The sequence below is a fragment of the Centroberyx gerrardi genome, chromosome 5, assembly GCF_048128805.1.
Source record: "Centroberyx gerrardi isolate f3 chromosome 5, fCenGer3.hap1.cur.20231027, whole genome shotgun sequence".
In the NCBI taxonomy this organism is placed as follows: Eukaryota; Metazoa; Chordata; class Actinopteri; order Beryciformes; family Berycidae; genus Centroberyx; species Centroberyx gerrardi.
The window spans coordinates 15,999,372-16,020,327 of record NC_136001.1 but is presented as its reverse complement, the minus strand read 5'-3'; the positions used below and the strand labels follow the sequence as shown (position 1 = coordinate 16,020,327).

General features: G+C 40.2%; 2 protein-coding genes across 2 annotated transcripts in view; both read right to left on the bottom strand.

The window, feature by feature from the left end:
* atg7 (ATG7 autophagy related 7 homolog (S. cerevisiae)) overlaps window positions 1-9,882 on the bottom strand; it is a 60,677-nt gene extending 50,795 nt beyond the window's left edge. The window contains exons 1-8 of the mRNA XM_071913130.2: window positions 9,322-9,882; window positions 8,085-8,296; window positions 7,640-7,694; window positions 6,755-6,872; window positions 6,416-6,493; window positions 6,132-6,248; window positions 3,822-3,968; window positions 3,316-3,404 (exon numbers count right to left, since the gene is read on the bottom strand). Coding sequence (XP_071769231.2) covers window positions 3,316-3,404; window positions 3,822-3,968; window positions 6,132-6,248; window positions 6,416-6,493; window positions 6,755-6,872; window positions 7,640-7,694; window positions 8,085-8,256 — 776 coding nt within the window. The 5' untranslated portion in view covers window positions 8,257-8,296; window positions 9,322-9,882. The remainder of the gene's footprint in view (window positions 1-3,315; window positions 3,405-3,821; window positions 3,969-6,131; window positions 6,249-6,415; window positions 6,494-6,754; window positions 6,873-7,639; window positions 7,695-8,084; window positions 8,297-9,321) is intronic.
* A 1,904-nt stretch (window positions 9,883-11,786) lies between these two features.
* hrh1 (histamine receptor H1) lies at window positions 11,787-19,084 on the bottom strand. Its single transcript, XM_071913134.2, has 2 exons — window positions 18,964-19,084; window positions 11,787-15,520 (listed from the first exon to the last, which is right to left on the bottom strand). The coding sequence occupies exon 2, from the start codon at window positions 15,232-15,234 to the stop codon at window positions 13,585-13,587; it is 1,650 nt and encodes a 549-aa protein (XP_071769235.1). The 5' UTR covers window positions 15,235-15,520; window positions 18,964-19,084; the 3' UTR covers window positions 11,787-13,584.
* Window positions 19,085-20,956: the final 1,872 nt, after the last annotated feature.

Sequence of the window (20,956 nt, the reverse complement as noted above, 5' to 3'; positions counted from 1 at the left end):
AGCATATTTTCAATAAGATTTTAGAGAAGAACATTTGACTGTAACTGTATTTTTTGTTGATATTAAATATGTTTCTGATGTTACGTACTTGTCCATAACATGTACTGATCTGGAGTTTTATTTTGCCTCATGCTCATTTTGAATTTCTACATTGTTCCTCTTCTTTGTTCAGTTTTACAATGCCATCCATAGAGTCGTTTTTTTAATATTCCCTACAGAATTAGATAGCTGTTGTGAAATATGAAAGCCTACTCTACATATGTTGGTTTGTCCAGCCAATTACTTATCTTTCCATCCATTAGCTGGCACCCCAGAGAGACAAAAAAGCCAAAAATTATTTCAAATTAAAAAGAGGGTACTGTGGATGTGGCCAATGCTAATTGTAATGATTGAATTATGGATCTTGGCAAGATACATTTTCTCATCCTACTTCATTCTATGTAAATAACATCATGAAAAAACCCTGCATTTTGAAACCTTCACCAAGACCAACTACAATGACTTTTGCCTGGTACACTAGTCCATGTCTACTCCAAGAGAACCACCACCCTTGAAAGATTTGGATGAATGCACTTCTACAGTAGCTTTAATAATAGATTTATTGGAAGTGTATTCCAGAGAAACATCCCATATCCTGCATTGCAGTGAGATGAAGCACTTGCTGAGATGACACAATATTGGACGTGAACTCTAGCAGTACAACTCTATTTACAATCTAGTATCAACTGTATATGTAAGAGGTGCCTGCTAAGTTTGTGGCAAAGGATTGAGGCAATGTAGACAGCCAGTTCTGTCACCTGTGATCAACAGTATCTTTTCATTATACTTTCCTAATGTTGCACTGTGTGATCCAAATTGTTTGTGTCTCATTCGCCAAGTCCTATACCTGCTGGGGGCAATTTTACCCATCTTCATTTCCTCAAAAATGTCCCCCATGTACCATCAACCTTCATTTGTTGTATGACGAAGTTTTACTGGAATGTAACCATAAAAATGCAAGGCTGTGTGGGATAATGTGAATACGCTGTACGGTAAAAGGGATAAACACCTCACTATGTGGGTGGATGACTAAATGGCAATGTTAACAGCTCACATCGGGTTATGATGCCTGAGTGAGACCTATAGGGCAAAAAACGAGGTCTATGAAAATGTCACTTGTTTTCACTCTGAACGGCACACTTTGAATATGCTCAGACTAGGATTCTTTGACTAAATGCTTGGTAATAAATCTGAAGCTTGCACTGATTCCCCACTGGTGTGTGGAAGGAAGCCTCTTTCCTTTGTAACTATTTCAGTAGAACGTATTTCTCCTGTAAAAGTCTGGTTGTCTTTTCTGTCTATTATGTCTTTTTTTGCTTTTGTTTTACAGTACAACCAGGTACAAAGGCCACATCCAAGGTTTATGTCTAAAGGGCCAATAGTTTCAATTCAATCTCTGGTAATTTGGGGTGCAGGGTGTCATACAATGAAGGAAACATTTGACCAGAATATACTGGTGTGTATCTGTATATCACTAGACTGAACAATGTACTTCAAGCCATGTAGATAGGTTTGACTGATGGTGTTGATTACAATCCTAAGGAGCAATAGACAAAACACACACAACTATGAGGGATATTCCATTGACTAACATTCGTCCCCTAACTTACTCCACAATGCCAAAACACTTACCCTCACCTAATGTGTAATACTTACCTTAACACTTGACCTACATTTAAAATACATTTTAGGCATTTAGCTGTTGCTCTCATCCAGAGTAATTTAGAATGAGTGCAACAGTTGAATAAGTGTAAATTCCTAGATCATTCCTAGATTTCATGCTTCACATGAAAACAATACAAGCAGAACACATGCAAAAGTAGTGCAAACCCACCATAAAAGTATATATCATCGAGAAACTACACAGCCTTCTTTCCCAGAACACACACGTATAAGGTATAAGGTATAAGGTATAAGGTGGAATTAAAGACACACATTGACACACACACTGACACACACACACACACACACACACACACACACACACACACACACACACACACACACACACACACACACAAATGGTGATAAACCCTAGTCAAAGGTCTTAGAAAAGAGCTTTTAAAAGCGGTAAGTGATCTCAGGTCATCTGGCTGGGTATTCCAACAACAACTGAGAGTGTAATAGTTAAAAGCAGCTGAGCCGGCTTTTGATTTCATCCTTGAAACAACTAAGAGGCCAGTGCCAGAAGACCTGAGAGACCTAGTTGGCTCGTATCTTGAAATGAAGTCAGAGATGTATTGAGGAGCCAGGTCATATCCAGCTTAGTAGACAAGCAGCAGAATCTGAAAGTGAACTCTAATGTTTACTGCAAGCCAGTGCAGAGATCTAAGAACAGGCGTAATGTGTCACGTTTTTCTTGTCCTTGCTAAAACTCTTGCTGCAGCATTAAATGATAGAAAGCTGTTCTTGCTGTTAATATGACCTTGAAAGATGAGCATCCACAGTGAGTGTGTTTACATGCACACTAACAAACCGATCATAGTCCAACTAAGGCAATTCCCCGATTATTCAAGTCGTCATGTGAACAGCATATATATATATATAAAGGCTGTTATCGCGTTATGAGAAACCTGATTAACACTGCCAACTTTTTGCCCGATCTTTCGAATTATTCAGCGCGTGCATAGCTTTAGTCTGATTTCTTTCAGTTTTTCACATCAGTGCATGAGAGTAAACATCTAAGTTTCTAAGTTTGTTAAACATCTAAACATCCAACATTTAATGGTTTATGGTTTTGCAACCATAAGTAGTGCAAAGTAATGAGACAGAAACCTGACCATATGAAAATAAGCTACGCGTGGCACTATGTTCAAAATAAAAAAAAACGCCAGGAAGTTTGAGTTTTATGTCACTCTCTTAAGGAGAGAAATCCAACTATGATGGAATCATGTAAACTGGGGTTTTCCCCACTATTGCATTACTAGAGTGCATGTAAACGCGTCAATCGAATTATTGCCATAACCTGATTATTCCCAGTTACCAGGTTATTAGTGTGCATGTAAACACGCTCAAACACCAAGGTTTCTGAACTGCTCGCTGCACTTCAGAGACAGGAAATCCAGTAAGTAGAGATTTCCTGTCTTTGTAGCCTTCAGCCTAAAACAAGTACAGCTGTCTAAGCTAAAAAACATTCATAGGGAAATCCAGAGTGAGGACCTACAAAATGTCCTCTGGAGAATTTCCCCATCTTTCCTCATCACAAGCACGCACGCACACGCACGTAGACAAACATACACACGCATGCACGCGCATACACACACACACACAGTTTACCATCGGCTAGCTAGGAGGACCAGTAGATTTCTGAGAGGCCAGCCCGGATGTTGGGACAGAGTACACGGATCATAGACGCCCACAGTAACCTGGAGAAACCAAACAAAGTGTGTTTACATTACCAAAGTGTGTCTGTGTGTGTGTGTATTAAATGTCTGTAAAAGGATATATTTACTGCTTCATAAATCCAAAGGCAGAGATGAGTCAATACAAGTACAGTAAATAGTTTACAGCATGTCAGTGCTGCACTGTATAGCTAGAATCTTTACAGTTCTGCAAAAATGTTCCAAAATTATAAATAATGTTTTATATTCTATTTATATTAGATTTTTATTTTATATTCAAATTTGCAAGTTCAGGCCAAATCTTTGCGGAGTACGTTAACTTAGCTTTTATCAGAGGTTTTGCATACATTATCCTACAGTAACTGCACCTATATGGAGGGATGAAAACAGTTTGCATCCCTTGACTGTCAAATACTGATATAATACAAACTGAAGTAGTACCTTCTTAGTATCAGTGAAGAATGTGTCCCAGTCCCCTAGGAGAGCCATCTGAACGCTGTCATCTGTGTACTTCATCAGGAAGTAAGGGACTGCAGTGGTTCCCCCGCTGACACACAGGCCATCGTAGGCCTCCTGCAAGGCTGTGATCTGGGACAGTGAGACAGGGGTCAGGAATATTAATGCTAAATACAGCAACACTTTCTATGACGACCATATCTACAGAGCATTAAAAGGGTAATCATAATTAATTATTAGGCACTTATAAGAACACATAATGCTGTCGATATAACTTACAAAGAATTATATGACACTTATGACAATGATACAGTAACTCATGTTGCTGCATGGATCATTGTAGTAAAGTATGAGTGCTTATAATAACATGTTGTGTGTCTATAGCATAAGGTGACTCATATTGAAATACAGGTTATTATAATTTTTTAGAGCTCTTGTCAGACAACCTCTGATAGATAGCTAGTCATAAATATCCATGGGGTGCTTGTACTTATAATTAATTTCAAGTTATCGCTATATTGTTTTATGAGTGCTGATGTAATGCAGTGAGCATTGTGTTCTTAACAGTATGGTGATAAGGCATTATGAGTGTATTATAATCAGCTTGCTGTGGAAAACACTTGATAAATACGAGTGAAAATGTATGCATTTCCTGATTAATAAACCAATACTTCTAACTGCAAGACCTACAAATGTGGTGCAAGCCTTTAGCCTAAGCTGGCATCAAAGTGGGAAAGAAATATGGCAGTTGGAAACAAACAAATATGCAAGTACAAATAAGCTAAGCTACATTGCTGTAATTGTTCTGCAATCACTACAAAAACACTTCATTGAGCAGTGGGTGTTTTGTGAAAAACAATGTGATTTCTGTGTTAATTTGTAAGACATAACATTGAGTGCATGACATTGATGAAAATTGGCAGGTAAATGTCGGGATGAGCTCCTTGAGGAACTGCTATTGTGCTGGTGGCACATGCTTGATTAGAAATGTTATTGTGTTTAAAGCCAACATTGTAATGAAATGATTTCTAAAAAATTGTGAATAAGAGGAGCTTTATACAGTGTGATCACAGTCACAGTGCCGGAGGGACTGGCCAGTGTGACTCACACTGTAATTCTGGCTTGATCCTGGTTGTAAACTGATTGAACTTTTTATAGATCTGAATGATGCCATGCAGCTCATGAAGCTCATGAAGCTCTTATCACACATGAATTATCAAGTTGTTACATAATACTGATGATTTATGTTGTGTGTGCGTGTGTGTGTGTGTGAGAGAGAGAAAAAGAGAGAGAAAGAGGGAAGAGATGGAGAGAAACAGCCATCATTGTGTCCTCTAGCTGGCCTCATGTTATTTATGAGTCGCTCTAACTCTCTTTTAATGAGTCTGTCTCACTCCTCAGAGCCATAAACATGAGAGGTATCAGAACAACTTAAAGCCCCTATGTGTAGAATATCTACCTCAATATATCATTCTCAAATTAATTTTGATAGTGTAATATAATGGCTGTAGAAAATTGAAACCATCACCTTGTAAACTGTTTAATTCTATGTGTTGCTCTCTATGTGTTTATTCTATGTGTTTATTCTATTTGATTTGACACGATTTGGCGTGAAATGTGCAGGACTAATTTATGGCACAAAGACAGAGCCTCAACCAAAACAGAAAGAGGACTCGACTCACTTAGACTTGCTCAGTCTACTATATTGCTAGTTGCTCCAGTCTTTCCAGTCTTTCAGTATCATAGTAGCCTGTTAGCCAAAGTGTTTCGTTGGCTACCCAAAAATTCCACATCTGTAAGGCCAAACTGCTTTGCTTGCTCAATCTAGTTACAGCTAAAATATCTGCCAGCAAAATATTTTTTGTCACGCATAGATTAGCCACTGCAGTTACAAACACACATTGCGATACGAACACTGGGAGAGCGAGCATCTTTCAATACGAGGTCATGACCTTTTGACTGACTGATAGACTGACTGACATGAATTTGGCTCCTGATGAACACGTTTTGCGCCGTGGGAAAAGTAACTTTCCTCCTTACACACGTTTATTCCAGTTCCATTATTTAATTTGTATTATGACAGCTTCACGTCACCTCTTCTGGATACATATTTGTGTTGTCTTTGCGACGCGATGTAAAACACTACCACTAAGGGACTGAAGGGGTCGCCAAAGTCATCAAGCTTCAAATTCTGCTGGTAGTAGCTTTAAAGAAAAGCTTCCAAGATTTAGGAGTTAAAGTGTTCTGTCCAAATATTTATACCAATGATGGTATACTAATCTTTAAACAGCCTACCTGTTTAGCTGAGAAAACCTGCTCTAGTGTAGAGGGCTGCTGGAGAATCTTAATCCCCTCTGAGAAACAGAGCGCAGGGAAGCAGAACCAATAGTAGAAATGGTACTTCTTCAGATCCTGAGGAAAGAAGAAGGGAAGAAAGACAGAAGACCGAGAGAGAGAGACAGAGAGAGAGAGAGAGAGAGAGAGAGAGAGAAAGAAAGAAAGACGTCAGTCACACAAAAAAGTCACAAATGTATGAAACTAATGGCAGAACACATTCACCAGATACTGTTGATACGCACTGCAAAGGTCAGCAGAATGAATTTGCAGAGGATGGACGGGTCCTTCACTGCAGCCCCAGACTGTATAGCCTCCCATATCTATAAAACAACAGGCAATGAACACATACAGGATATGTCTTCAAAATAATCATGACAATTGAATTTATAGCATCACCCAATAGTTTCATCAGCAATTATTGATGATTGATTGAGCATTAAACTGTTCACTTATACCATTTAGTGACCGATTCTGATGTTATGGCTATTCTACAGACATTCCCCTCCAGAGGTCTGTGTGTGTGTGTGTGTGTGTGTGTGTGTGTGTGTGTCTGAGTAACGTTCAAATAAGACGTCTTTCACCTCCTTCGCCTCGTTCTCCAGCAGAGCCTTCTTATCAGTGGTCTTAAAGGCATCTAGTGTGTTGGTGTTATACAGCGTTCCTACAGCCGGACAGCAGCGGGCTGGAGTCGGACCGTCCCTGACAGCAAAACATTACACATTTACATTATAGGTTTACAAAATGACAGCAAAAACTATTTATACCAGTAGATTATGTTTACACTGATAATATGAACATACCTAACCCCATGGCCCAACCCAACCTGACCCAGCTAATACACTTTAAAAGAAGCTGACCTATGCTTTATTCCCTCTGTTGAGACAAACCTGAAAGTACATTTCTGTTGCTTCATCTCGTCGTCAGTACTCAGTAGTTTTCCATGTCCACTGTGCATCCAGTAATTTTCCACTGTTCACTCTGTATTTTGCGTCATAAGTAACATTTTTTCCTCCGTAACTGCCTGTACCTTTCACACAGGTTCCAATTAGCATTAGCTCACTCTCTTATCAGTATCTTCCCAAGGACTTGTTGATTCCACTGTATAAATGATAAATGGCCTTACTTTTATTTTTCTGTCTGTTCAGCCTCCTCAGACAGACTAGTTCTATCTCTGTATGCTGTTCATCATTTATACACTACTAGTCAAAAGTTTGGACACATGCATTTTTACTATTTTTCACATTTTAGAATAATATCATATAATAATATAATAAAATAATATGCCTACATTTTATACGTTTGTAATCATTTTTAGCTCACAACCAAATCCAAGCATGTGACTATCAGTTTTTGTGTTAAGTGAATGTGTGTAGCGTAAACCAGCTGTTGTGGTGGAATTAATGACTGATATCCAACTTAGAACTGACTGACAGTAAGTTATAGGCAATATATTGTACCATACTTACGAATCAAATGCACTGAACTCCAAAGTCAGGCGAGTGGGCAAACCAACTGGGTCACCTTTTAAGATAGAAATATGAATAAATAGGTTAAAAGAACTATGTTTCACCCTTGTTGTTTGAACCTCTTGATCTAAATGGGCAAGAAAATCCTTCTGCTCAGTCTGTGTGTGTGCGTGCGTTTGTGTGTGTGTGTGTCATTTCAAATTGATGTTGATGATTGTTGCAAGTGTGGAAAAGCAGCAGCGCACTTTAGCAGTTAAGCAATAACGGTTTAGAGGTTGAATTTCTCAATCCACCATGCTGTGGCCATGCAGTGAAAAGTTAGCATCCCATCCAGACTGTATAGACTAAACACTAGCAGCTTAGCCTGCTCACCATTATGATAAGACATTTGTAACTTAACTTCACAGTCGTCATAATAGCCACACTACCTGACTGCCCTGCTCACCATTATAGTAGTATCCTTTGATGCCTTTGGGGCTCTCGTCCAGCCTGTAGTCGTTGAGTTTCTTCTGAGTAAGCTGGTGCCAGAAGCCTGCCTCCAGAGCGCTGCTGAAGGGAGCAAACTGCAGCTTGGGGTCTGCAGCGGAGGACCCTGCTTCACCGGAGCCAGACGCCATCAGGAATTAGCTGATAGACTGTGCAATCAAATTATACAAGCTGTGAAAGAAAACAGTTCTAGGTTACAATACACACTGCCACTTGCAGGCTATATAATCTGTGAGGGGGGAAAAAAGAACAGAGATAATTTAGACACACACACAATCACTGGGTTCCATTCATATTCATATATTAACAGTATAACAGTCCAGTATAACACAAACACACAGTAAAATAATGTGTAAGCTACAGAGCTGATGACCACTGAGGGTACTGTCTCAAATACATTATCCAGAGGATACAGTGAAGGGATTCAATCAATTAAATCAGTGGGCTAACCGAATCAGTCTATAATCCAATCAGCCAATCAGCAAGGCATTACAGAAATAATAGGCCAAACAACCAGCACACTTGTTATGACAAAGTGTGCTTTTCTTCAACCATGTGCAACAATCAGTGGCAAAACAAGAAAAAAAAAAGACAGAGAGAGAGAGTGAGAGAGCCTGACCCTGGCTGTATTGTCTCTAAGCATCATTAAGGTTGCTAAAGCATGTAATCTGTTGATTAGCTACTGATCTGTGTTCACTAAGGGTGTCAATTTATACAATTTAAAATCTTTTTATTCCCAATTGCAATGATATTTAAGACCAATTTCGCCACTGACATGAACTGGAAAATGAAAAAAAGAAAAATAACTGCCGTCCTATCAGTGCTGCTTGATTTGGCTGATTTCTCATTAGCAAGAATACTGCACTAAGATACCTCACATTTTAACGACCTCTAAATCTGACATGAAGACTTTACGGCTCAACGACTTTGAGGAATTCAAGACATTTTATGACTTTTTAAGGACCCGCAGACAAACTGTCAATGCATGCAGGAGCACAGACAACAGTGACAGCAAGCAGTTTTGACAGCCACTGCTCTAACGTTATTTTCACACGACAAACAACTTCAAGGCAGCAAATCACAAGTTGACGCCATAACATTGTATCTCAAACCATCTAAGAAAGCGGGCCAAAAGTTTGAGCAACGACTGGTGTGTAATAACAATCTAGCTACAGTTTCACATATTTTACACTTACCAGAAAGTCTTACTTCCTGGTCAAGATCATGTGATCGCGCGGAGTGTCAATAAAGCAATGCAGTGTGGGTAGCCTGGGTGACAGTTTCTCCGATGCTAACGTTATTAGCTTAACGGCTATCTAGTGTTCCTGTGCTTCAAGGAGCAAGCATCATCGAGTAAAATATGAAGAACCAAAACAAAAACAGGAACACGCAAACGATGAAGCAGGAGAAGACTGACAAAAACCTGTAGGCGCCGTTCCTTTTCATTTCGGAGTGTACGTTAGCTACAGGACGATGCTAGGACGGTGTAAGCTGCAGCAAGAAGTACATTTAGTATTAGCGAGCTGCAGTTAAGCACAGCAATACTACAAAGTAGCAGGAATTATGGACTCCTCATGTGAAACGACTCTGTCAAAAATGGCTATACATTGATTTTCCATTCAAATTATAAGGCGGAGTAGCCTTTCTGCAGTCAACTAGCTGTATGCAGAAGCTGGACATCTTCGACAACTCAGCTGGGACGTTTCGAGTTCAGTCACATTCCAGCAGCTGAATTCATTGGCTGAGTGAAACGAGCCACCTGCATGTAGGCCTATATACTGTAGGCTGCGGGTCAAACCAATTTGCTTGTCCTGCACTATATGCTCTTATTTATTAGTCCTGGATTAGATTAATTTTGCACTTATGAATCCCCCCCACACACACACACACTTCAAAAAGTAGGAAAAATAGACTTGGGTTTGTTAATAGCCCCAAGAAATATATTTATAATCACAACAGCCTGCAGTCATTCTCTATTAAATAAAGAATTGTTCACTTATTTGAAGTATTTCATTCCTCTGCGAAGATTTGTGCCAGTGGACTGTTTTGTTTGTACAGGATCATACCCAGGTGTTTTATTTAATAACTTGCCATGGTGTGTGGCTTGCACACAGTTATATATGTTATATGGCTGTTAATTTGAACAAAACAACCCAGTTCGGCTCTGTTACTGCATGGACATTGATTTAAAATGGGGGGTTTTTCCCAGTGGGCATACAATTTTCAGGTTTCTTTTCATCTTTCCACATTCAATAGTGCAGTTCCTGTTGGTCTTGGCAAATCCACTGGCAGAAACTATACAATAGTGCTAAGAGGGTGCTCAGCTTCCTTCCCCACATGAGGTTTCCCCTTGGTTTATCATATTCAACCCCATCATAGTGCTCCTAATGCACTTAATGTTCCCACGGTTACAACCAGCATATATGTCTTTCCTGTTGCCAGTGATCCTTCAGCCACTATGAAAAAACAGAATATTGTCTCTGTGCCACTGTTCCGTGTTCATATTATCTGATGGTTTGTGTGGGTAGCCTACACTACATAGATGGATATCAGTAGTGTAGATGAGGGTATACAGGTAAACAGAGCACAGACACTTTTTATCTACATAAAGTATATGCACACCTCAGAGCCTAATTACCACTGACTCATATTAGAAAGTGGGGTCAGAGTATATCCACCTCCTAAACCACTGCTACACAAATGATGGACATGTTCAGGTAATCACCAAAATAAGGAAACACCATTATAAACTGTATTAACAGGACAGTGAACTGCTAGACCACCACCATTGTTCACTGTGTCATAGATTTTACCAGTGTTTGGAACTGTATGGGACTGACATGAGGCTATTCTTCCATGAGAAATGAATAGATTGTATTGGGAAAATGCTGTCCAGTTTGGAAAACCACTCCTGCAGAGATGCTCATATAGTTTACATTGTTTTCATACTCATCTTACCCTTCATCTCACTCTGTGGATGAGAGCATTGTCACTGTGGGACAGACCGCTCCCATCAGGAAAGAAATGCTTCACTATAAGATTAATGTCATTACTCAGAATTTATTTGTACGTATGTGCATCTATCTTTCCCTTAGAGGAGTAACTGATCTAAGCCATACCAGGATAATGCATCCTGCACCATAACAGCCAGAACCTAATAACCTTCATAACACAGCCTGTTTTCTTCATTTTGACTGCATTTGGTAACTAGGGCATCAGTGTTTTTCCTCATCACGAAGCTTACGCTGGCTCCATTTTGTTGACGCAGATGATCCCCAGTGAAATCACACACTTTTTACACACTAAAGTGACTCCTGTTCACATCATCACCCCTTCCAGCTCAGTTCCACCCACTTTGATTTGTTTGGTTTGGCTCAGTAGTGACTCAACCCCTTTGTTTTCATTGTACATAGGAAACATTATGGGTTTCATGTCCTGGATTTTGTGTAGAGGTAAACAAGGCAGTTTATAGTGTTACAAAACTCTATTACAACTATTATGCAGTTCACACATTAGAAATTAAATATAAGATGACACATTAGGAAAATATGAGAAGGGCAGTAGAGGTGTGCAGATCCAAAGTATATTTAGGCCAAGTGCTGGATAAAAAGTCATGAAAAGTGATTCAAAAAAGGGGGATTATCTGCACACTGGATTAAAGCTCCTTTCTAAATACTTTATTCAGTACAATACAATGTTTCGACCCTAAGGTCTTCGTCAGGCAAAAGGAAAATATGACATTTATTGACAGATACGAGCCAGACAAGCAGAAATGTCAACACATCATTTGCATTGATAGGTTAGGACTGAATGTTCATTGTAAAACTAATTCACTTTGCCACCATTCACTACAGGGTTGCAGGTAGTAGCCTGTTCCATTAGGACAACAATGTGCTTTGATGCTTTGTCTCTACACCCTGATGGAAGCACTGTGTGTGTTCCAAATATTTATTAAATGTGAGAGCACTGAAGGGTGTACTTTCAAATTGATGGCTGCTCTTTCACTGCATTGTGGAGGACTAATTTGTGCTCTAATTATATGAAAAGAAGTACTGCACCAGATCATATAATAGGTGAGTATAAGAGGCTCAGGCTTCAATTCTAAAAGATCAATTTTGTTGGAAGAAAGAAAAAAGATCCTGCATTTCTATCCTTTGACTTTCACAGAGTTGTATGTTTCCCTACAGAATCTGTAATGTTTTGGATGACGTGATGCAGGCATGTAGCCAACATGTAGCGTAACATGCACAGGACTGTATTAAAATGCAAGTGATTTTTATGACATATAAATGTGTTATTTATTATGTATTGTTTATTTATTATTTATTTATTTATTTATTTATTCGTCTTTAAAGTCACAGTATCTGACTGAACCTGATGCACTCACCTAGTCTAATATTATGCTTGGGTAGCAGTGAGTTGGCAAAGCACAGACAGGATAGAACAAAGCAATCATTACGATAGTGATTATATTTGTTAACAAGACAATTAAATGGCTAATAGCTCAGCCTTTTTAAGCCTCTAAAGAGAAGGATGCATTCAAATGCTGTAAAAAAACAGATCCCAAACCACAGCCCTCCCTGGGGTGAAAGCTTGCTAGATACTTGCCAAGAGTTTTGTTTTTCCTGGACCAACATTACAAGGGACAGACAGTTAATGTTCCATATCCTGTTTTCTGTAGTCAGTCATGAGAAAACAAAGTGAAAATGTGACAGCTTTTTTTTCTAAAAGCGGATTTTATGTATGACAATCCTTGTAAAAATTTAATATTTTTTATAAGGACACATCATTTTACATCTCTGATTCTGTACTTTAATCATGTGAGAAGTAAATAAATAAATAGATAAATAATTGTAAAGAAAAAAGTCTTCCTTTCTGTCATGGACCACATCCATGGGTCAGGACACTAAACGGATTTGGGGTCACTGTGTGACATGATGCACAATCCTGGTTCCAAGGGTGAGAGACAAAATTACTCCTTTGGGTTTAAGAGCTTTTGTCCTAGACAGATTCTTGCGTAATTAGCATGACATAGACAAAATAAATAACATTTACCACACTCAACCGTTGCCATGTCGAGTCTGTGTCAGTATGCAGTAGGTTACAAAAATAAGATCTAGAATAAATAGAAATCATTACACTCAAAATAAATACATTTACACAGTTTTGTATACACTTTGAAAGTACCCAAGATATTGACCTTAAGGCAAACATATGAAAAGACCTGGTCAAAACATTTAATTGATTCAACTTGAAACTTATGCGTTTGATTCTATTGTCCCCTATTCGTAAAAAAATGGTTAATGGGGAACCACTGAATGTCAGCAGCATTCATACTATTTTGTTCTGCCAGTGCTGTAGATCATAATAGTCAAGATTCAATGTTATTTCTCATAGCCACAAAATGAGAGAACAAAGTTCATGCAGCCTCTTTTTCTTGAGTCTTTAACAGAAATCTGTCACAAACGTGTGGGTATGTGCAGAATACTTTTAAACACCCGTTTGAAGTTCCCGTTGCAGAGAGGGTATATAAAGGGGTTGAGAGTGGAGTTGATGTACCCCAGCCATATAGTGAACATATGAAGGTCATGGTGGACACACTCCCTACAGAACGCCATGACCATGAAGGCTATGAAGTATGGTATCCAGCACAACAAGAACGCAGCGATGATGAAGCCCAGCTGCTTGGCTGCCTTGTGCTCTTTATGGATCCTCAGGCTTTGGATACGCTGACGTGATTGGTCAATAAACCTCTGCCAGGTCTGTTTCAGAGTCACTGCATTGGCTGGGTCCAGTTCGCCATCTTCAACCCCCTCCTCGGTCCAGGGCAGGGAGTGGCTGAGGTCGTTGTTGTTGTACAGCACAGTAGTGTATCTCTGCACGTCGGACACCTGGCCTATATCACAGATGCCGCTCACTGAGTTTGGCACGGTGACGTGACACTCGTTTATAGATGCGTGAAGTTTGTTCTCGTTATTCTCCTCTGAGCAAATTAAGTCGTGTGGCACGGAGGGCCGGCTCAGGGGAACCTCAGCGCCAGGCTGCTTCTCCTGAGGAGACAAGGAGCACCTCTTGGCTTTTCGTGGCACTCTGAGTCGTTTTGTTGTCATGGCAAGCAATGACGTCTGCTGGCACTTTGCACCAGTTTTTCTTTGACATCTAGAGAGAGCCTTGTGGCTTTTATCCGCATCTTCGAGAGAATATGTCTGATCCAGAGTGTTCTGATCCAGCAAGCGGTCTTTTTTAGAATATTCCACTAATACCTTACTGTCCCTCTTGGGTGATTTATAATCATTTTTTTCGGGTGTCTGAGCACTTTGTCCGTTCTCATTTTCCCCAAATGAATCAGTTGGATGGATAATTCTCTCTCTCTCCCTGAGATGTTGCCTGACTGCCAAGTAGATGTGCATGTAAAACCACAGCATCAGTATTGAAGGTACATAGAAGTTGAACACGGCAGTAATAACCTTAAACCATGTGACAAAGCGGAAATCCGTATCACACTTGTTCTCTGCCTCAGGTTTCAGGTCTACGTGAGTGAAAGACCTCCATCCTAAAATAGGAATAATCCACATCATCGACAGCAGCCAGGCCCCAGAAATCATCACGCTGGCCCTTCCTCGAGTTCGGTATTTCAGGTACTTCAGCGGCTGTCTGACAGACCGGTACCGATCCAAACACAGGATAAACAGACTAAAAATGGAGGCTGTGCTTGCCACGTAGTCCATGATGAGCCAAAACTGGCAGACAGCCCGACCTAGTTTCCACTCATCCTCCAACAAATACACCAGGTTCAGAGGCATCACTGTGGTCCCCACGATCAGATCGGCCACAGACAGGCTGACGATGTAGAGGTTCCCGACGGTGTGGAGGCTCTTCTCCCGCTTCACTGCAAAAAGGACCAGGAGGTTCATGATGATGGTGAGGAGAGAAAGGAGTCCCAGGAAGACTCCCAGCACGGCGCTGTGCAAGTGGTCATAGCTGGACAGGGTGCGATTGCTCTTGTCATCGTCGTAGTGACCGCTCCAGCTGTCGTTGCTGTTGCTGTCGTAGTTGTTGTTGGTGAGGTGTAGAAGGTCTGCGGAGGGCACCGGACCAGATTCCATCATGGTAGTTGGGAGGGTCACTTCTGGATCCACTCACATCATGGAATACTGTAGGTCAGTGTTTCTTAAACTGTGGGCCAGAACCCAAAAAGATTGTGCGCTGGTATGTTTCAATCGGCTGGGGTCCCAAGGAAAATTTGGGTCCAACACCCCTTATAATATAAGGGCCGATAAAACTGTAAGTCGTTCAAAACAGGTGATCCTGTAAATACTGGAAAAGATGTTCAACAAATTTGTCTTGATCTGTACTCCATTAGTTAGTAGACACATAAATCCAAACAGTTGACATCTAGAAAACAGAAAGAAAATGACAGGTTAGGCCGCTGTCAGTAGTGTTTAAAAATGGACATTCAAGATTAACACACAAGATTCTTATAGGTACTCGGCAGAGCAGACACAATGCAAAATGCACAGTCTGTGTGTAATTACTGTTTAATTGCCTAAGAACAGAAAACTATCGCACAGCAGGATTCTTCCTCTAATCTTTGCAGGCAGACTGTCTTCAAGCTTTTTTTGGTTGGGACGTAATAATCAATGAATGCAATCCCCCCCCCCCCCCCCCCCCCCCCTTCTCTTTCACTGTCCAGTTGGCCTTCTTTCACACTCACACAAGAGGGTGGCAAATTCCATCAATTGCACAGCAGTAGACTAACCATGAAAGAAAGAAGCAGGAACAGACCAATGCTCTGGATGTTGTATGATGGACTCCATGCCTTGGACAGACAGGATTCATAAAAAAAGACCTATACTGTACCATGTTTGATAAGATCGTTTAATCTCCAAGGCACAGCAAGACACCTCCTGTAAAATCGCCTTCACATTTTTCTGAATGGAATGACAGAACTGCTTCGATAACAGATCAATAGCAGAGAACTTGAGGAAAAGTCTTCTGTCGTAACTTGTACATCTGCAGACAAGTGTGGGGCTGGAAATGCACTTATGTTGACTGTATGGGGTATGGATTTTTAAGACAGTGGACTGAAATAAACCCGTTGCTATGGAGGCAGGTAGCTGCTTCTGTATAGCGTGATTAATGAGGAAATTGAAAAACATCATTTGACCTTTTTAGGACATTCAAGATCAAAGCTCAGCATACAGCATATAGCATTGGGTGCAGAATTATTCAGAGAGAATTACACAGAGAAAATGTGTCATTATGTTTCATTTTTCCCACAAGAACATCAAATCCCAGTTATATCAAATTGAATTCCTCACAATAAAAAAAGACTATGGAGTCCATGATTTGGAGATATTGTCCAAGATATTGGAGTCTATAACTCCAATATACATGCAAGTCAAAACAGTCAAAAACAATAACAATAACAAAAACAAATAAACAAGATATTGGAGTCCATGACTCTAATATACACGCAAGTCAAAAACAAACAAACAAAAAAACACATTTTCAATTATTTGGCTTGGTCGCAGGATTATGGAGCATTTTCTACACTAGTGCAGTGCCTGTTCAAAACATGCCTGTTCGGAACAGACGGATTGCTTGGCCTCCGGTATTGCTGCTTGCAGCTTTCTCGAGAACCACTCACCCAAACAACTTCACACTTGACACTGCACGTCCTTGGGTCCCCAGCAATACACCCACCAAGTGTGACGTAGATCGGACGAACGGTTCTCGAGATATGTGAAGGACACACATACAGACAGAGATTCCTTGCTTTATAGTATGATGTAGATGATGTGATTAAAAAATAACAAAGTTGGAGATGTGAGGTCTTACAGGACACCAACAAAATTAATTTCAAATCATCCTCATAGTAAAATCTAATCCATTCCTGATGCAACATTTGTCTAGGGAACGAGTTGAGGGGGAATAAGAGAGAGGGTGGCATCCCATTTAGTAACATTTTGCACACATTTCCCTTATTAAATATGCATGTTATGTACTGTAGTAACAACAATTTCCATGCATATATAGGCTACCTCTATTTTTCCTTGCTCAATTTGTGCAAATTGTCCACGGCATATGACAAATACAAACACACCTATTGAAGTCTGCTCAAGGAGCCCATATTAGACCCACATTTGTTATGGTTAATCAAAACTATGATTTTCTGCTCTTTATAGACCAGGGGCTCATCCACTTTTCCAGGTTGGGACCAAAATGTAAGAAATTTAGCCTCGCCCTGAGACCCAGACTAATGCCAAGATATGGCTATTTCTGTCAAATTGCCAAACCAGTTTAAGCCAATGAGTGCAGTATTGTTATGCGTTGTGTTATGATGTCATATCACTATAGGCCTTCCTATCTCTTCCATAGGCTATATTTATTGTATTGGCACTGTTTTAGGTGTTGATCATATTCTGTCCCTCTCTCAATCTCTTTGTCGCTCTCTCTCTCTCTCTCTCTCTCTCCCCCTTTCCGTCTTACTCACTGGCCTCTGATGACACTCACACAGGAGGAGGATGAAAAAAAACATGCTCTCATGTGTTGTCGCTGCATACTGAAAAACAACAGTAGCGGGAACTGAAGGGTTTTCAGTGGAACTTCCTCAGTAAAATCACTCTACTCTATATCGTCAGGACTTTTCATATTTAACATGGGGCAATGGTAGGAAAATATTTAAGATATATAAGATTTCTTTTCTCTCATCAGATTGCCAACCATGCTTAGATCCCTTGTGTCTATCAATTCCACAACAATAAACTAAGCAAGAGAGACAGAAAGAAGGAAACAGTTGAATGCACACTGCCACTTTGCTGTGGATGTTGTGTGTTGGATGCTGTCTCTATAGAGATGTTGGATGCTATATCTCTATATAGAGAAGATTTGTCAGAAACCTTCGGGGTACGCCCAACTGAATCAAGTACACACACAAGCCGGAAGGTACCCCAACAGTAAAAGCTACAAGATGTAATCAAGTAATCAAGTAGACCCATTTGAAACCAATTCAAATGTATGCCCATGTAAGGCTTCTCTGCTGGGGTACGCCAAAACACAAATGTACATACCTATACTGTCCGTTTGTCCCCCATATTTTGAACCTCATCTCATAAGCTATAATAGATGGCATTCTATTGAAGAGACACTGAACCAGAGGGTGTATCATTAGCTATCCTGAAACCCCTCTCTGGTTTTGAATATGAAATGAAATGAGTGATTGTAAATCTGTTCTCGCCCTGTGTTTATAGTCTCTGTGTTTATACAATAACTGCCTGCCCAACACAAATATTTAGGAACCTTATTACTCACCAAATTCACCAAGAATAACAGAGGAGAAGGACTGGATAGCACTAATAAAAAAAATCTGCATGCATTTTCTGCATGTGAGCAGCCCACTCTTTAATCACACAGTAGAAGAAAAGGACAGGGTATTTATCCAGCACTAATTGTCCAATATGATTATCCATAATGACCATTGCCTCGCTGATTTCATTACAATAGGGCGGGTGCACAGATTAATCATGGTATCTTGTGCCCTATTTATACCTAATGGAGCCTATCTATCAAAATGAATAATGGCTCTCATGCGAAATACTACAAGACGGTGCTTACAGAACCACCTGTTGAGCTGCTGCAGAATCACAGAGGAAAACTTTTCTTTTTCACTGATAGGATTTCAATTGCTACGAAAAAGGATAAACAAACCTATCGCTTATTATAATCGGTTAAATCTCTTACCGGCAATAAAATTGATTTGCGATTAAAAAAAAGTTTCACAGTTCAACACTGCAAATTATTGTTTTAGTAAAAATAAATGACTGAAATAAACTTACCAGTAAGGCACATACATTTCAGGAGAGTCCTTGTCTTTCTAGCCTATATATCCCGGGTGAATGAGAAAGTCGGAAAACGTGTTGCGCCAGGATCGCACACTCTTGACACCACGACCATCTCTCTCTCTCTCCCTCTCTCTCTCTCTCTCTCTCTCTCTCTCTCTCTCTCTCTCTCTCTCTCTCTCTCTCTCTCTCTCTCCCCTCTCTCATAGACTTTGGAATTCACATGATATCCTACAGAGGCCATAAAATACTTTCATGCTGGCTGGATTTTCACCTGATCAAGTAGCAAAATATGATGCAGTGCAATGATTCACGGTATGATTCATCATAATGCGTTGGCTGTTGAGTGGCTGGTATCCTCAATGTCATGAATGCAGAATAAATATAGATGGAGCAGGGAAAATTTAGCCTATGATTATATTGCAAAAAAACTCTATTCATAATGACTTTCATTAATCTTAGGTACGTTTCAAGTCTGAGGAAATTACAAGAGAGGTGGGGGTGGAAGTTGTGGCTGGACAGGTAGGGGGAGAAGCTGAGGGTGAAGGGGCGGTGAGAAGAAAAGAAGGAAGGAAGGAAGGGAGGGAGTGAGGGAGAGGGAGAAAAGAAGGATGAAAGGGAGGAATAGAAGGAAGGAAGGCTTGTGGAAAGGAGCCAGGCAGATAAGGGTGTGTGTGTTTGTGTGTGTGTGTGTGTGTGTGTGTGTGTGTGTGTGCAGTAGATGTTGGCCTAGAGGTAAGTGAAAGTAGGCCTATCCTTATGACCGGAGGGTTGCCAGGTCCTGGAAGCCTGTTGGGAAAATCCCCTCAACAACTGCTATCCAGGTGCTTCAGGTGCTGCAGCAGAAGGTTGTGGTTGTATACTGGGCAGGGCAGCTCAGGTGAATGTATTTACGACAGCGTGAAGCCATTGGTGACAAACAGCATGCATGCTTAGTTAACCGTCTCTGGATAAATAAAGATAAAAAAAAATATTAGTAGGTTCCGGGGAGGAGAATAACACGGATGAGAAGATGATTATCGATGGGGCAGCTATGGACTAAATGAGTCACCGGGGATTTTATGGTGTGATCAATACTCATATCCCATACAATTGATGTTAAATGTAGTCACCCAGATGCTAAATGTGAATATGATTTGAAATGACTGACCGTGATATGAATACGATATGAACGGGCATTAGTGAAAACCTGTGTCTATTTTTGCTCCACAGCTGTGTGAGTAATCCGATTGTGTTTGTGTGCGCGCACCTGTTTCGCGTATCCGTGCGTGCATGCGAGCATGCGCACACGGCACAGCAGATGTGAGTGCGTTCATTCTTGTTTGTGTGGTGTGAATCAAAGAGTGTTTCAGCGTCAGAGGGCAGGCCATTATGATTTCGTTAGGGTCAACCAGTACAATGGGAGCAAATAGCCCAAAATAATAGATAGGGTTAGAAAAAGGCCAATTACAGTACAATGCTGCATGGTGTAATTATGTATTTCAAATGAAGCCTTCTGTGCTTCTAATGGAAATCAACCAGTGATAAACAACCAAATAAAAAAATATCCACTAAAATGCAAAGACTATCACATATCGTTGCTATCAGGTGAAAATCTCATATCTACAGTTTTGTTGATTTTCATATTTTCATTTCAATTGAAGGATTACATGCTTGTCTTTGGGTTGAGACATTTCTTCAACTGTTTGGGCTGATGAAACCTTTTCAAAACCCATCGGATAATGTCAAAAATGCACTGTCATCAGGCTAAAAATAAGGCTGTTTTTCTTACTTCCTTGGAGATATGTATCATATGTATCATCAGTTGTATTATTCATCATATTCATTATTCATTATTCATCTTATTGATTTTCAGAAACCTTATTCCTAAATGCAAGATGAGACACGTATGGCTTGTGAGCTCTGGTATCTTCCATTATATTGTGCCCAAAAAGCATGATTACATTTCCAGACCAAGACCAAACAAGTTGAAGAACACTTACCCTCGACT

Excerpts from the sequence above, each read along its gene's own strand:
- hrh1 (XM_071913134.2), bottom strand. The coding sequence starts at position 15,234 with ATGATGGAATCTGGTCCGGTGCCCTCCGCAGACCTTCTACACCTCACC.